The sequence below is a fragment of the Falco peregrinus genome, chromosome 10, assembly GCF_023634155.1.
Source record: "Falco peregrinus isolate bFalPer1 chromosome 10, bFalPer1.pri, whole genome shotgun sequence".
Lineage (NCBI taxonomy): Eukaryota > Metazoa > Chordata > Aves > Falconiformes > Falconidae > Falco > Falco peregrinus.
Genome location: NC_073730.1, coordinates 4,488,747 through 4,505,527, shown reverse-complemented (window position 1 = coordinate 4,505,527; position 16,781 = coordinate 4,488,747). Strand labels below are relative to the sequence as shown.

The 16,781-nt window shown below is 43.2% G+C and overlaps 1 protein-coding gene across 3 annotated transcripts in view; it reads left to right on the top strand.

Annotated features, from left to right (window-relative positions):
• Nucleotides 1-16,781, top strand: part of C10H1orf21 (chromosome 10 C1orf21 homolog) — a 125,189-nt gene that overhangs the window by 98,970 nt on the left and 9,438 nt on the right. For all 3 annotated transcript variants that reach the window (XM_055815617.1, XM_005232732.3, XM_055815618.1), the window contains exons 4-5: nt 11,243-11,319; nt 16,071-16,131. In XM_055815617.1, coding sequence (XP_055671592.1) covers nt 11,243-11,319; nt 16,071-16,131 — 138 coding nt within the window. The remainder of the gene's footprint in view (nt 1-11,242; nt 11,320-16,070; nt 16,132-16,781) is intronic.

The window sequence follows — 16,781 nt, the reverse complement described above, 5'->3', positions numbered from 1 at the left end:
AACCATTGAAATTTTGTGGGTGAGTGAAGGATCTGTCCCTGGCCAGCCTGATCTTGCATGGTGTAAAAGACCTCCTTTTCCCAAGGCCAGCCCTTCCCGAGCAAGCAGACACCGTATCCCAGCGCTGGCCTGTCTCACGGCTATGCCACTGCTGGGACCGGTGCACAGCAGCCGCGCTTGGCTGGCATCGACACTTCCCTGGCGAAGAGGCTGGCTGCTTTCAGGAAAAGGAGGGCAGAGCACATTTTGAGGCTTTTTCATGTCCCCAGCCACTTACAAGGGGTGGTTTTGGGAAGAGGTGATGCAGAAGGTGAGATTATGGACGCATTAAAATCAGAGTGGACGGTAAAGACCGTATCAGGCATACAGTCATTTTGGGATTTAAAATATTGGACGTCTTAAACGTTGGACATGAGTATTTCCAGGACAGTAACTGGATTTTAAGCTAGTTCTTCACCCAGTGTTGGCTTGGTTATCTTCCTCTAATCTGCAGCATCTTAAGTATCAAAGCTATTTCTATACATCCTTGATGGAATATATTTACTTATTGGTGTCTTTTTTTTTTTTTGCTAACGCTGAGGAGACATGCTGATTTATCTGCTCTTTTCCCGAGGAAACATAGAGGGGAGAAACACTTAAAAACCCAGCCTCCATTACAGATTTAAACAGCTTATGAAATTTTTTACTGGTTCATGATTGTCTTTCATTCTGATGTATATTATATCTATTCTCAGTATTACTCTCAGATAGGTTTATTTGGAAAATCCAGGCAAAATCCATGCTTATACATCTGAGGACTGGAAACTCAGTAAGTGAGCAGGCTACTTATTCTTTGTGAAATAATAGTAATTCTTTCTACTGTTCAAAAATAACGGCTAACTAAAACAATGAAAAGATGGTACAAAATACATAAATCAGATTTCAGGCTCTTCCTGCAGCCACAATACCTCTCGTGTGTGTCATAGTACATATGTCACATTTAATAATATTCAAACTATTATGTCCTTTAAAATGTACATTTTACCTACGCTCACTGAAATTTGCCATGTAGCAAAAAATATAACTTCATTCTCTCGGGTCTTAAATCTTATGCCTTGTGCAAATATGAGAATTAATGCAGATAAAACAGATGTTGAGAGGAGCAAAATACAGACACTGAAAATATGTTCCAGCAATGGCATTTACATAATTGCAGTCTACCAAAAATCTAAAAATTTGAGGCTTGGATGGTGCTGGGGAATGAGAGGTTATTGTAGGGAATTCTTGCTGGTTTGGAACAAGCACTAGTATGGTCTTTTTTCCCTTCATCAGCCACACAGCTCTGCAAGTGGGAAATGCAGTTAGCCACCAGCGTCCATCTGTGTGAGCGTGCCGCGTGTGGTGTTCCTCATGTCCGAAGGTGTTTCCCATGATGTCAGCCTGTGGCAACTGGAAGCACATTGTGGGAATAATGGGTGTGAGAATGCCTGCGTGTTAGCGGGACGCGTGGAGATAAAGTTGTGTTTATGCAGTTGCTTTATGCCTGAGACTTATTTCTATGGGCTGTGAATGCCCAAAAGCTTCCTCTTGCAAATACTTTTATATTGATGGATAGCGCTACTCCGTTTTCTGTCATGTCACTTCTCAGGGTTATCTCGATCAAAATTTCTGGCTACCATTTTATTCTGTTTACATTTGGCTTAATGGTGTCTTTTCACTTGCACCGTATCTTCTAATTAGTTCTGGTTTTCCTCTTCTCAGTTGTAAGCAGCAAACCTAGAAGGGCTTTTTCTTTCACTGCTTTCCCTTGCTGTTCCATCCTTTGTAAATCTCAGGTTTGAACAAGAGGGGGAAAAGTCACTTACATGTATCCTGCAGAATTCCCCATTAAGGCTGGGTAATCAGGGGACACTTGTTGTCCTAACATCTAGGAGGATCTCGGTGCACTTTATAGAACAGCTTGGATGTAGTAAGAAATAAGTCATAAAGATAATCTGCTCAAACCTGCAGATAAAAGCCAGTGAGTAGTGTAACTGCAGACTACAAGAGGAGACACCATCAAAATGCTGCTGTTTGGAGGTGGAGGGAACCAAATGTTATTTTTAACGCTTCCTCAAAGTGGCTGTTTGATGGTCACCATCTTTTCAATGAGCCCAGCCTAAAACATAACCCAAAAGTTAACGTTAAGGCAGCGAGGTAGCATATGTGCACATGGGAGGTCATCAGTCTTGGTTGGTTTTGACAGCACAGGGAGATCTCAGGAGGCTTCACTTGCATGTGCCTGGTGTGGAGGCATCTCTCGGGGAACTGATTTGACAAAGGGTGGGCGTAGAGCATGTTCCAAAACCAGCCTGAAATTGTTTGGGTTTGCTTTTAGAAAACCAGCTTTAGAAGTCACGACAACTGCCGAAATTGTAGGCCCAGCTCTTTAAAAAGCCACAAAACAGAGCACATCTCATTCTCTAGATACGTTCTCCCGTATTTGTTTCAAGGGCAAAAGCTTCAAAACCATCCCAATAAAAAGCTGTGCAAAGACTGTAGTAGCGACAAGCTGCTTGCCATTCTAACAAAGTGCCTTCTTGAAGCAGATACTAATGGATGCATGCCCTGCTGCAGACAGGCTGCGCAGTACACCGGGTTACTCTCAAGACTGTCCACACCATTTATTCCTGGCTCTAAATGTTGTACAGACTTCACACAATACTTGTTGTTCCGTGCTTAATGCCAGCTCTTCCCATGTCATTATACTTGGTGGAAAACTGCCTTCAGGAGACACGCAGGAAGAACTGAGAGCATGAGTAATATACATTTACTATAAATAACTGTATTTTTGGTAAAAGCTTGCTGATTGAGAGAGAATAATTGATGACACAGGCTTAATAAGTAGAAAGTTAATTTTTGAGCTAGGTTTTGTTATCCAGGGTGACTGTACAATCCAGATGAGTGACCTACCTGTCAGTGAGCAAGGTTAGTTCTGCTTTTTGTTACCAAGTGCCCTAAAGCCTCTGCAGCTTCCTCAGGAGGCAGTCTAGTCCTGTAAGTTGTCAATAATGCAGTTTTTTACTTTTATCCATCTATTTTTTATTTGTTAGATAAAATTTTCAACCCTTCTGATGTACCAAAGCCATTAATGATCTGGTATATTAATGAGAGTTGGAGAGCAGGTCTTCTTTCTGTCTATGGCATTTTATTTGCAGTATTTCTGGATATCTTTTGATGTCAGAAAGTATTCTCTAAAGCAATCCCTTGTCACCTTAATTTCTAGTGTATATAACTGTGAAGGACAGTTTGCAGCCTCTTGCAAAGTTGTTCGTAGAGGGGATGGATGTTCCTCAGTTTCATTTTGCAAGTCGCTTCCCACTGGAAATCCTGCAGCCGTGTCCCTTCCTCTGCTTCCTGCTCTTGTTCCTGTTCTCTGTGAAACCCAGTGGTTTATTACATGGGTGAGGAAGACTTCTGCTGAAGGAGCAAGATAATTTCCTGTTTGAAATGAAACTTTGTGCAGCGCTATGGGTACAGGGGGTTTGACTTTATTTATGTCTGTAACATTCATTTTCTCACCCTGGCTGACCTTTTGGAGTACCACAGAGCGTGAAGGAACCATAAAACCCTGATGTTTAGGGCAGTGTAAAGCTCGTATTTCCTAACAGGAGTGTTTTTCTAGTGATCACACCCCTCATTTTCTGTAGGGGACACCTCGACGTTGATCAGTCTATCTACAGAAAGGAACTTTCAGATAGAAGCACAGATTTTTATTTTTATGGACCTTGGTGTCACAAGCCATATCGAGAGGATTCAGATGTGCAGGGTGATAAAACTGCAGAGCTGTGCAGGGGAACAGGGTGGCAAGGTGCACGTAAGAGTTGCCCCGGAGGGTTTATTTGGGCATACTTATTTATCATTTACGCCCCTCATTGGTGATTTCATCTGTTTACCTGCCTTAATTTCCTGTCTTCATGCCAGCTGCTCCATGTCTACATTATAGTTTATCTACAGCCTTCCTGGTATTTGGTTATTCAACAGAATTAATTGGAAGTACTGTAACCAATTAGTCCAGACTGTGCAATATTGACTGGGAGGGAGAAGGAGTTGAAAAGCTGATGGGGACATTTTTAAATTTGTAGCTAATAGATTTAGTAAATATTGATGCCCTTTGAAAACCCTTTAGTGGAGGGAGATGCCCATCATTTATTCTCCCTGCTCTGTAATGATGTTCTTTGTCAAAGCTCAAAGACCAGTAACTTTGGCTGAGAGTGAACTATATTTAGATACTGCAAAAGTCCTGCGACTCTCTCCAGAGGGATGTGCTTCCTTCCTTTTCCCTTTTTCCCCCACCCTGTGTCATGTGTGTCCCACACACACACAAACTTTACACCTCTGGTTGAATTTTCCAGATTCTTTTGAGATCCTGCAGCTTGAGTTGGGTGTAACAGCCATGTTAGATGTTCTTCTAATGATCTCCACACCCCTGCGTCAGTTTTAACATCCTAAAGGCATTTTAAAAAGCAACTACAAATTAGTCACTGCACCAGTTTCAGCCAAATAAGCAAACAACTGATCCAAGGGGCGGGGGGGGGGAAGAAGGGCAGGTGACAACCTGAACAGAAAGCAAGTAACCTCAGATTAGATGTCCTGGGAGCGGGAGCTCAATATTTAAGAGCCAGTGGGGCAAGAACTGAAATAGGACCAAACCTGCAGAGAGAGCAGGTTTGTTGCCCTGCCTCCAGCCAGTGCCATGCTCTGTAAGGAGTTGAGTTGCTTCGTCCCTTGGAAGAGTAAATTGGGCTCCACGTAAACCACTCTCAGAGTTTGTACCGTGTTCCCAGCTAGTACCCATTTTCTTTTTCTCTTGGTCTCCAAACGCACCCAGTTTCCTTGTAATCCGTGCTGTTTTGTAGTGTCATTTCATTCTTCTCATTTGCAGTTGCCCTGAATTTCTGTGTTGGCTTCCTGAGTGGATTATCCGATCTCCGCGTAGGTTATATTTATTTTGTACAGACACAACAAGCATTTCTCCTTTGTGTTTTGAAGGCCTGGCTGAAAGCCACCTCGCACTCAATTGAAAGATTTGTTGACTTTAAGCCAGGTCTTGCTGAGCAAGATGCATAGGTGTATACGTGCATATATGTATGACTGGTAAATAAACGCTAAAAGCAGCATTATCTAATTTCTCAGATTGCAGCATATGGATGCCTTTCTGGTGGGCTGTAGAAAGCTGCTCAGGATTTGCACCTTTCTCTTTTTTTTTTTTTTTACCTGTTTTTATCCCATTTTGAGTAATTTTTAATATTTGTGTGTGTGTGTTTTCTGAATCTTGCTCTTCTATATTGCATATCAGGAGCTGGAGTTGCCACAGCAAAATTTCCCAGTAATAGCTGGGAAGGAAGGGCTCTGTTAAGCATCTTGTTGCAGGATGAGGCCTGCCATCTGGAGCAAATCTGAGAAAAGCGTGGACCTCTGATGAAAGCACAGGATTTTTCTCTGCCAAATCTGGGTTATACTCCCAGCGCCAGTGCAGACTCACTGCATGATGTTGGCTGTGTTTGCGGAATCTGATTTTTTTTTTTTTTTCCCCAACATAAATGCCAGTCAGTGTGTCTGCTTCTGCCTTCCCTTAGCATGCCTGAATGGCCATAATTTGGGTCTGAACTCTTCAGGCTTCCATCTCTCCCACTGTTACTTGGGGATAAAATTTAAGAAACCTACTCAACTTTTTTTTTTTTTTTTCCCCAGTGTCCAATTTATTAAGAGGGGTGCTTTATCACAGAATCACAGAATGGTTGAGGGTGGAAGGAAGCTCTGGATGTCATCTGGTACAACTCCCTTGCTCAAGCAGGGCCACCTAGAGCTGGCTGCCCAGGGCTGAGGCCAGACAGCTATTAGACATCTCCAGGGATGGAGATATTTATGGAATCATGGGAAAATCCTTCATGCTTAGTTGAGGAAATTTTGGCCTGATGCAGTAATAATGTTTATTAAAATATACCATATAAGATTAAGATTTTATTATGAAACACAACCTCAAGCTTCATTCAAATCCACAAACAGTAACCATGTTTTGAAGTCCTCATTCTGAAGACCAAGGTGCTCCAGGAGGCAGGACAGCAGCGCTTGGTCAGACGGACAGGCTGGACACTGCTGTTGCCTTGGGTGCCTCGGGTACAGGGTGCTCCTTAAACCCGAGCTCCAGCCGTAGGCTGCAAGCAATGTTTTCTAGGAGCCTGGGGCAAGACAGGAGTCAATAGTGGAGAGGTGCCAGCACGCGCTGACTGGTGTCACAGTTGTGTTTCCAGGAGCCTCCGTGACTGCAGCCACCTGGGAGGTGTACTGGAGAGATTGGGGAGTTCGTTCCAATATTGGCTGTTCTAACCATTGCTGGCAGAAGATTGCTTTTAAGAAAGAATTATTTTGGAAAGGTAGAAGGTTTTTCTGATGCCTCTGATGTTAATGTCTTTCTCAGGCGTCTTCTCAGCATGACATCTATTTCTTTGTCTCTCTTTGCGTGTGTGCCATGAAGGTTAAATTCATTACTGAGCCCTGGCGTTATATATATATTGGAGCCAGTGTGCATCTGGAGCATGCTGTTCGGTGCTCGCTGGGTGCAAACCGAGCCCCTTCTCCAGCCTGGTTTCCAAACTTCAGCCCACGCAGGCACCCACCTCTATCTTCAGATGGGTCCCTGATTTTCATCATCCCTCATGCCATGCATAGGATCGCTGGAGGAGGAGGGGAATGGACTCCCTGCATTAGCACGGTCCAATGTACGTGATCCATACAGTGCCCCACCTCATCACCCAGTGTGCCCAAGACCCCCTGTTGGACCTCACAACATAGACACGTACACACATTATGGCAGGGATAATGTGATTCCTCTGATGAAATTGCATCCAAGAATAATGTTCTTTGACCAGTATCGGAGATTTTGCGATGCTTGATTTGCCCCTTCATTACAAAGTTACCCTGAATAACATTTTCAGGTGGTTTTGTTGCCAGGTAGCTAGAGAAAGAAGAGGTCTCTTCCTGCCAAAAGCCAATACAAAAAAAAAATAAAAAAATGGTCATTTATGTATAAGCAAGGAAACTTGAATAAAATCGCCTAGGTCAGTACTTCTTCCTTGTTCACCCTGATGCATCGAGACAATCCATGTATAGTATTATTACCTGAGGTTGGTCCTCGTAGCTGAGGGAGGTAAAAAGTGCTGGGCTGGTATATTCAAATTTTACATCTCTTCTTTCATGCCATTTCTAACTGATGCATTTGGTTTTCTTCTTTTCAGATACAATTATTTTAAAGAGCAGTTTATGGTATAAAAAGGAAATAAATACTTAATTTTTTCCCCCAGATGATTTTAGTGATGAATCACACAGCTCCAGAAAGCACTTTGAAAGGCTCTGTGGGCTTCTTTGAATAAAAGTATTGTCTTGATATAAATCAGGAATATTATTTTATAAATACTTGAACAGCTGCAAACTACCACTATTGAGTAAAACATGGTCACTATCTGGAGGATCTTTGGTGTTTCTTACCAACTTCAGTGTATTTTACTCTGTAGCAAACCTATAGAGACAAATTCATCTTAAAAATTATACTAATTAGAGGGAGCATGCCACCTTCAACATCAGTGGCTCCAAGACAGTTACAAGTTGGGTACTTCAGCCTTTTCCAAATGAAACAAAAAACAGCCTTGAAAGCAAGAACTCCCCTTGCGCTTACACCAGTTTTACTAATTATGGGGAGTTCTCCCCCATTTGGTTGTATATTTTTTTAATTATTGTAACTTGGGAGGAAAAATAATTAAAGATTATTTTTTTATAATAATATATTTTATATTTATATATTTATATATATAATATATATTTATATATATATTATTTTTATAATATAAAAAATAATCAAAATGTGACTGTAAGTTAATGAAAATTAGCCGTTCGATTAGGTAGTAGAATTGCTGCTATCATCTTTAATTGATTTCTTCCTGGCCAATTTAATCAATTTAAAAATGCATAAAATAATGCATAGCCTCTTCATAAAGTGTGTTTGCACTTACAGAAGCGTCTCTTAAAACCCAGCCCTTTTCTAGTAAGTTGTGAGTGGTAAGTGAGTTGAGAAGAAGGACTATTAGCAGCTTACCTGAGTCCATCTGTGGCAGTCTTACGAAGAAAAGCAAAATACTTCAAATGAAGTTCACGTGTCTCTAGAAATGGGTTTGTAAGAGGGGAAGCGTCAAGGGAAATGTTGACAGATATTTAATTATAACGGCAGTAGTGGCTGTTGCTGTGTTAATAGCATCTGGCAGCAGAGTCACTGCCATCTGTTAATGTCCTGAAATTCTGAACACGGTGCATCCTTTATGGAGGAATTAACAATAATTAACAAATCTATCAAATGAAATCACCTTGATTGGATGACAGCTTTACATTGATAATGATTAATTCAAAAATAACGGGGAGTAAAATGTCCACTATTCACCTCTTTACTATAGACTAGCTAATGCCGCTACCCAAATTACAGAATCCTCGAGGGTTTGCTTTTAAGCTTGTGGTGTGAGGCATCTTTTGCTGCATTTACTTTAAATAATCCCTCTAAACAAAGCTAGATTAAAAACAAACTTTTGCATATTAATTTCTATTTGCAACAGATTAGGACTCTAAAAGTAGTTGTGGTTCTGTTGATGCATAGTAACTTATTTAATGTTAAATAAGGGAGGAAATGAGGGTTAAATAAGGGAGAAAATGAGGTTGGGCTGCAAGAAGTGACCTTTCAACCAAAGTCAAGTCAACCTGGAAGATCGATCTGACTGCGTTAAAGCATTTGGGGTTTTTTTGTGAGCTCGATATTAGAATGCAAACTATTAATTTCTGATGAGTCTGTTTTTCTTCTAAGTGATGGGGAAAAATATTCTATCTGTGTTTGGAAGAGTTACTGGCTTTGATAAAAACCAATACTAAAAAATATTTTGGTCAGTGTAATGAAATATCACTGCCGTAAGTAATAGCTATAAACAAAGCAACGAACCAATTTGAGACCTGGTTGGGTTTTATTTTTCTCTTAACTCCTCTTTTTCTGTTCGTTCCTGCTGAGCAACAGATGGAGAAGGTAACATAGTCTTTGCTTAAATAGAAGAATTGTAAGAGGTAACTGAGTTGTGTTAATTGTGAGAAGCAATAGGAGGGAAAGAACAAACTTTGGGATCTTGAAGTCAAGTAAACTGGAATTTTATTTCCCGCTTCCTATGTGAGTCACTTAATATTCCAACTATCACTCTGGGACCCACAGGGAGAAGGCAGTGCGTATTTTTCTTGTGTCTTCTATTTGTTCCTAAGTGACAGAAGTTTCTTTGGGCTGGGATTTATGCTGATTCCAGCTACTGATAGAGCTGCACTGACGCCAAACCACAGGCAGAGGTGTGGAAAGCTGGGGTTGCACTGCCGTGATTTATCACAGCTGCCAGTGCAGGAGCTGTAAATCAGGGTAGCCCTTCCCTTTTGAGGCAATGGATTCACAGCGGGTTTTTTGGTGGGGAAAGGTCTGTTCCTCCAGGGTGACAGAATGCAGAGATAGAAGCAGTGGGTGGGCAGAACATGCCTACCACTGGACCATCCAGATGTGCCATCCCAGATGCGTAGTGCAGACCATACCCAGTTTCTGACTCTGCGTTGTGGCAAGTGAACTGGTGGAGCAGATTTGAGGGTAAAGGTTCACCTGGTGCATGAGGTTGGGGTTTAGCTGATTTCTGGTTTTGGTGTCCACCCCATGAGAACTATCCTTCTCTTTTTATTTTATTTGACAGTTGAATGTGTTTGCTTGACACTCACGTGAGTTATACATAACTCATACATGAGTTGTATGGCTACGTACATGCGTGTTCACCGCACAACATGCATGTCATCCCGTTAACGTGGTTAAAATTAGAAGATGCTTTGAAAGCAAGTGGTTTCGTCTTCTGTTCTGCTGGCAGGCGCTGGCTGTTAGGATGTAACAAATGTACAGACACGTTTGTTAAGGCTTGGAAGAAAGGCTTGTTTCTCTCACTGTTATTTTCATGCAAGACACCGTTTTCTGTTTAGGGGGATTAGAAGATATGCATTAAACAGTGTTAAATATGCTGAGGCAGTTGATGTTTACAACCCTTGTAGAATTATTCATTAAAATATTAACTGTTAGACAGCCTCTTTTTTTCTTTTTTTTTTTCAATTCAGTGATTTAGTAGCCCTCTTAAAAACCATGTTGTGTGATTCAGACATTCAACGGCTAAATAATACAAAACAAAACCACCAAAATTACCCACAAAAGTACTAATTCTTGGGTTTCCATTTCTTAAATTGTCATGGGTATGACAAGCCTAAGAAATTGAGAGGGATTTGTGGAGCGGGTGAGCTGTAGGATTTGACGCAGCTCTCTCCCATCTGCACCAGCAGCTTTCCCGACTGTGTGGTGCTGGGAAGGTCTGGAAGGGGCCGTATCCTTCTCCAGGTTTTTGCAGATGGTAGATGCATGTGTGCATTAAGCTTTGGTTTAACGGAAGCTTTTGGCATGAGGACAAGACATTACCTTGGAACTTCTGGCTCTGAACTAAACTCTTTTCCCTCCCAATACCTTTTTAAAGATATTTTTAGTGGCTCGGGTCCTCTGCAGAGGACATAGTTGTGTTCTTGTCTACGAACATATTCTGGTTTGCTTCCTTGGGCCCCTTGTGTCCAATTTTCTGGCTGAGCAGGTCAAGCCTGCCGGTGCTGCTCTCCTCACTGGCACGTTTAATGTATGCTTTTTCCTGCATACGGTTTTCACCAAAGTTTCTCGCCTCTGTTCTGAGCAAATGTACAGCTCTGGGGTGACTCTGGGGCTCTACCTTTTCAGTGCTTTACCTTGCTCTGTTAAAGGTGCCTAGTGGTGTTATTATTGATGGGACTCTTACGAAAAGCCAAGCCACAGCTGCACACCTTGTCTTCCATGGACCGCTGGAGAGTTATTAGCCAGCGTGGCATTTGTTCACTGTATGTCCTGGCCAGATTTTGCCCAGTGGCCCAGAGGAAATCCCCCAAGCCACCGAACCCATGACATTTAAAAATTGCCCACCTGGGGTCATTGCATTGACTGTGTTGCCTCTATAATTTCATTTCTGATGAGCTTTTCTCATTCGGTCGTACAGGTAGAAGAGCCTGAACCCAGCAGTGTGACACCATGATGACAAATGCCTGTTCTATTTTGTGTGCTTAATAAATACTGATGGTATCTCTGTTGTGTGGTTTTTGTGTGTTTCAGGAAAAAAGTGCCAGTTCAAACGTAAGACTTAAATCTAATAAAGAGATCCCAGGATTAGTACATCAACCCAGAGCAAAGTAAGTGTAATTTCATTATTTTTTTTTTAATCATAATACAAATAAACACAGGATTAAGCAGTATCTGTGAGATTCCCAATTACTGCTCAGCGAAAACCAATTGGTGGTTCCAGCAGCCCTAAAACCATGCCCAATTTAAATAAAATAGGCAAGGTCACCAGTATCCTGAGACCAGCACCACAGCCGGACAGCACTTGTGCTGGCATCCCTTCAGCATCCTGTCCTTTGCACGGCTAAGATGCAGGACTTAAAAAATGTGTGAGATGCATTTTGCTGTGCCATATAGGAGTACCATACTGTGTTATTTCTCAGCTTTCTATACAACTTACACATAAACAAAATTATATATGCATTAGTGTTCCTAAATACTATCGGTTAAGTTCCCAGGGAAGTTTTTGCTGGCTCTTGGCTTAGGTTAGCAGCTATACTGCCTGGAATTAGGAATGGTAACCTTCTTCCAATTAAAAGGGTAAAGCTGTGTCTTAAAACGAGGGTTGTGATGCAGCTGAGAGTTTCTCCATCCTTTGCTCGCAGATCTGTGCCTATCAGTCAGTGTTACATGTGCCGTGAAACATTTAACCCCTGTGGCAGAGCTACTTACTGATATTAGTAACTCATTTCTTATCTAAATCACTGTTACATTTTAATCGCTAATTGGATTGAAGATAACAGATTACATGGAGCTGTCTATCGGGTTGGTGTCGAAGAAGTGATAAAGCTTTGCTTTGGATTTTGAACAATAGTAGAAATGCTGTTCTTTATGCCGTGCCTTCAGGGCACTTATTAACTTAAAGTTGCTGCATACCAAGTACATTGTACACAGTTTTGAGTCTGGAAACTTTAGTAATTTCCTAATCAACTGACAGTATAATTCAGCCTCCTTTCAAAAGGAAAACCTGAGTGCTTCAGATGTAATTGCAAAGAAATTCACAGTAGGGAGGTGGAAGTAAAAATCACCCTTCAGCAAAGCTGTACTTCGGTACTGTGGCTTGGTTGTTCCCAGCAGGGTCAGAGATGTATTTAAGATGCTCTAACAGGAGGCTAATCAACCTGGCCTAAAAAAGGGCTGGTTCTGTTGAGAGGTCATCTCTTCTGGTGCATCCAAGGCAAAAGAACTGCATGGGGTCAGGGGGTCCATTGTCTCATCAAACTCTGATTTTTAAAAGTCCTGGCAGAAATCAGAACTGACCTTCATTCACCAAAAAGCCTAAAGACGTTGCACTGGCAGAGGGTAAATGTTTCTATCACAGTCCTGCAAAAATAAGGAAACTTCTCAGAGAGTTACAGAATGTAACATTAGGTTGTTGGGTAAAAGCTCCACTGTTTGCCCAAGCCTCTGCTGTTTACCCTACCTACCGCTGGATTTCTGTTTGTAAAGTGTCTACGTGTGTTTGAGTTGCTCCAAGTCAGCAAATATCTGTTATCATGTGCATTTGGGTTTTTTAAGGTTTATCATCTAAACCCCATGCCAGTTCTGACTGCAAGGAGGGGTGACATTGGGTAGAAAAAGGGCTACTCAGCTGAAAGAGCAGAAATGAATAGATAAATCATTAGATCCATCTTTTAGGACCATTCTTGTAGAACAGTTGTTATTTCAAAGCAAAACATGGACTATGTACCAAATTAGAAGTTCATTCACAATGGAGGGAGTTTTAGTATGTGGGCTGTAGAAGTCAGATTGTGAGGGCTCCTCCCGTTTGTAGGAAGGGTTAGGTTTTTTTGCCTAGAACCCTGGACTCTAAAACCAGCGTATGTAGGGAGCCAGCGGTAGCTTTATGGGGGTCTGTGACAGAGGCCAAGGGGTTGGTCCTTCCTCTTTACACTGCATCCCGGTGCCTGCCATAGCTTCATGGGGCTTCATGCCTGCACCCTGCCCTGACCTCTCAGGCACCTACTGCATTTTCTCATCCTCAGAACTCACTCCGCTGACATCTGTGACCAGCAAGTACACTGAGACATGTTCATAACTCATGGAGTAATGGCAACCTGAAGCATAAAATGAAAGAAGTAGTATTTCATACCATATTTAACCTTTTAAATCACAGGTTCACAGAATGGTTTGGGTTGGAAGGGACTTTTGAAAGTCATTTAGCTCCAACCCCCGGCCCTGGGCAGGGACATCTGTCACTAGACCAGGTTGCTCCAAGCCCCGTCCAACCTGGCCTTGAGCACTTCCAGGGATGGGGCATCCACAGCTGCTCTGGGCAACCTGCTCCAGTGCCTCACCACCCTCACAGTAAAGAATTTCTTCCTTGTATCCAGTCTAAACCAGCGCTCTTTCAATTTAACACTATTGTCCCTTGCCCTGGCACTACAGGGGTTGCTAAAAAACCCTGCATGTTTCTTATAAGCCCCCTTAATGTATCGGAAGGCCAGAGCAAGGTCTCCCGGAGCCCTCCCTCCCCCAGGCTGAGCCACCCCAGCTCTCCCAGCCCGTCCCCACAGCAGAGGGGCTCCAGCCCTCCCACCGTCCCCGCGGCTGCCTCTGGGCCTGCTCCGGCAGCTCCATGGCTGGCGGGTACTGGGGACCCAGGGCTCCAGGGGGGTCTCACCAGAGCGGAGCAGAGGGGGGGCACCCCCTCCCCGGGCTGCTGGCCACGCTGCTGGGATGCACCCAGGGCACGGCTGGTTTGCTGGGCTGTGAGCGCACAGTGCTGGCTCATGTCGTTTGTCACCCAGCAGTGTCCCCTTCTCCGCAGAGCTGCTCTCAGTCCATTCGTCACTCAGTTGGTACAGATACTGGAGATAAAGATCCCATCTTTTGGCAAAATATGTTTCAGTGGCCTGCCATGAAACAGCTGAAACTGCGTTCTCATGCTTTCTGAGGCGCTGCTTACAAGGAAAATTAAATCCACATTTCTTTTGGGGGAAGGTTGCTTTTTGTGGAGGGATACCCAAGAACTCTGCTTAGATTTGGTGGTTTTCTGACTTCTTCAGTCATTAATTCTGTCCATTCCCTGCCCTGCCACAGATTGTAAAGTTTTACTCAGCTCCTCAAAACACACCCTGTGTCAGCACTTGTGTGTGTGTACTGCATCTCTGAATCGTAGGGCAATTTTACTGCCCAGCCAAACTTTTCTGAAGATTGTGGCCTGCAAAGGCTTGAGGACCTCCTGTGGGAGTTTTCTTGTATATGGCAGCACAATACTCCCATTTCCCCTCCCCCAACACGCCCCATTTAGTTTCCTTATAAATTATGGTTGGGGTGAGTCACTACAATATCTCATCTTTTTAGAAACTGAATCTATGATATTGCAAAGCAAGAATATCTTTTTAGTGCTCACCTACCCTGAAAGGACTGTACTGCCCTAAAGACCCTCTCTGAGACACCAGAATGTGCAGGTGACAGGGTCGGCTGCCCAAAACAGACATCTTTTCCCCATCTCAGGTGGAGGTGGGAACCTGAGGGACAGACAGACAGACAGGTGGGGACAAACACTCCCACAGCCACTGAAAGGTGAATTGTTCTCTCTCCTGAATTACCAGCTTTAGGTTTTAATGCCAATTCTGAGAACTTTTCTTCTGAACTGAGCCTTCATTTATGTCCAGCATAAGCATATCGTTGTATATGTTCATCCTGACAGAAAGTGAAGTATGAATGCTGAGCTTTGTAGGGAAGTGCAGCGTGTTGTTGGGCACTTAGGAAAGGTATTAACTCATAACAGCTGAAAGGATCGTGCTGAGGAAGAGGGGACTGCAGTGGGAATTCAGCAAGCCAAACCAGCTTTTAGTGTCAGAGAAAATGTCCGAGAGTTGTTTGTCCTTCTAACCATTTGCCATCACTGTTAACGCTAACACCAGTCTCCCATCCTTCCTTTTTTGCATCTTTTTTTTTGTCCCACATTGAGTTCTTCAGCCCCCATGGGCCCAGACACTCCTTCCTCCCCGCTGCAGGTCCAGAGGATGCTCCAGCTTCACCTTCCCAGAGGGAAAGCGTTATTTCAGGAAGGAGGCTCTCACACCCCCTAATGTAAATCAAGCAGACACACCCCAAGCACCGTCTGCCATGCATCCTCATCTTTGTCTCCTCATCCTTTCCTTTCTGTCCAGCCTTCCTGTATTTTTAGCGTGCAGGTCCCCCCTGGGGAAGGACCTGTTGTCTTGTGCCACTATCAGTGTTTTGCAGACAACACGTACGAGTATTTTCCAGCTGCCTTCACTAATGCAAAATCATACCACTAACCCCAAGCCTTTTGATGCTGCAGAATTAATGGAGTAATCTGCTGGATCTGCTCAGGGAGCAGTCAGGACCACCCCCTGGGAGGCAAGGACCAGCCTGGGCTTGTAGCAGTTCCTGGGTGTGGAGTGCAGAGCCCAGCTGAGCCAGGCACGCAGGGTGTCCAGCGCGAGCCTTTAACCTCGTGTTGTAGGCATCTCATTTTGTGGTGGTGAGGCTGGCAGTCCAGAAGAACCTGCCTTGGCACAGAGAGGGCTCTGACTGGCCCAAGGAAAGGTAGTGGGCTAATAAGTTTCTGCAGTCTGTTTGGAAAAGGGAATAGTCTCCTCTGGATGTATGTGGATCCTAGTTACCGTCCCAAGTGTAGCACACATACACGGAACTAAATGCAATAGTTCTTCTATGGGCAAAAAAAAGAAAAAAAAAAAAAGATTTAAAAAATTGCCATTGTAGACAAAAGTGTAAAGTGATTTATTTTTCATCGTGGTAAAGATTTACGACCCAGGGCTGCAGCACCAGTATTTAGAAATGGAAGAAATCCTGTCGGTACTAATACTGTTCCTTTGCCTTTCAGCATGCACATCTCTGAAAGCCAACAAGAATTCTTCAGAATGCTCGATGAAAAAATTGAAAAGGTAAGATGCAATAAAGTAAATGCTCTCTCTAATAAAGTAAATACACTCAGGGAGCAGACACACTGGTTTCCCAGCTCCTTGGGGAGGACAGCCAGCCACTGCGTGTTGCAGCGCTCCACGTTCTCCACTGCTTGGAGGGGCTGTGGTCCAAGATCCCCCTTACCCCGCTCGGTGATTAGATAGTTCACGTGCAAAGATGATCAAAGAGGTAAAGAGGTTGCAGGAGGTACGGGAGAGAATCCTTTGTTTTGTGGGTGCATCAGCAGTCTACAATGAATGGCAAATTAGCTCAAATGGTCAGTGTATACATGAGCTACTGGATAAAGAAGAGCAAAGTGGGGTTTTATGCCCTTAGTGATTTGATCTTTCATTTGATCTCTGTGGGAGACAACTGGAATCTTAATGCGGGTAGTATCTGGGATACCCAGCTAATTTCTTGCTGAATCTCTTCAAAATAGCTCCCAGCTCCGAGGGATAGTGTATCTGTATGTGTGGATAACCCTGCCTCAAGGCTATGCTGAGTGAAATAACGATGCTGGAGATGTTTTGAAGAAAGTGAATAGTTAGTTCTTTGCATATCTCATTGTCTCGATAGCAGCTTTTGTGTGTTTCCCAAGTCTTTCAAATGAGAATCCCAGATTCTTTGTGAG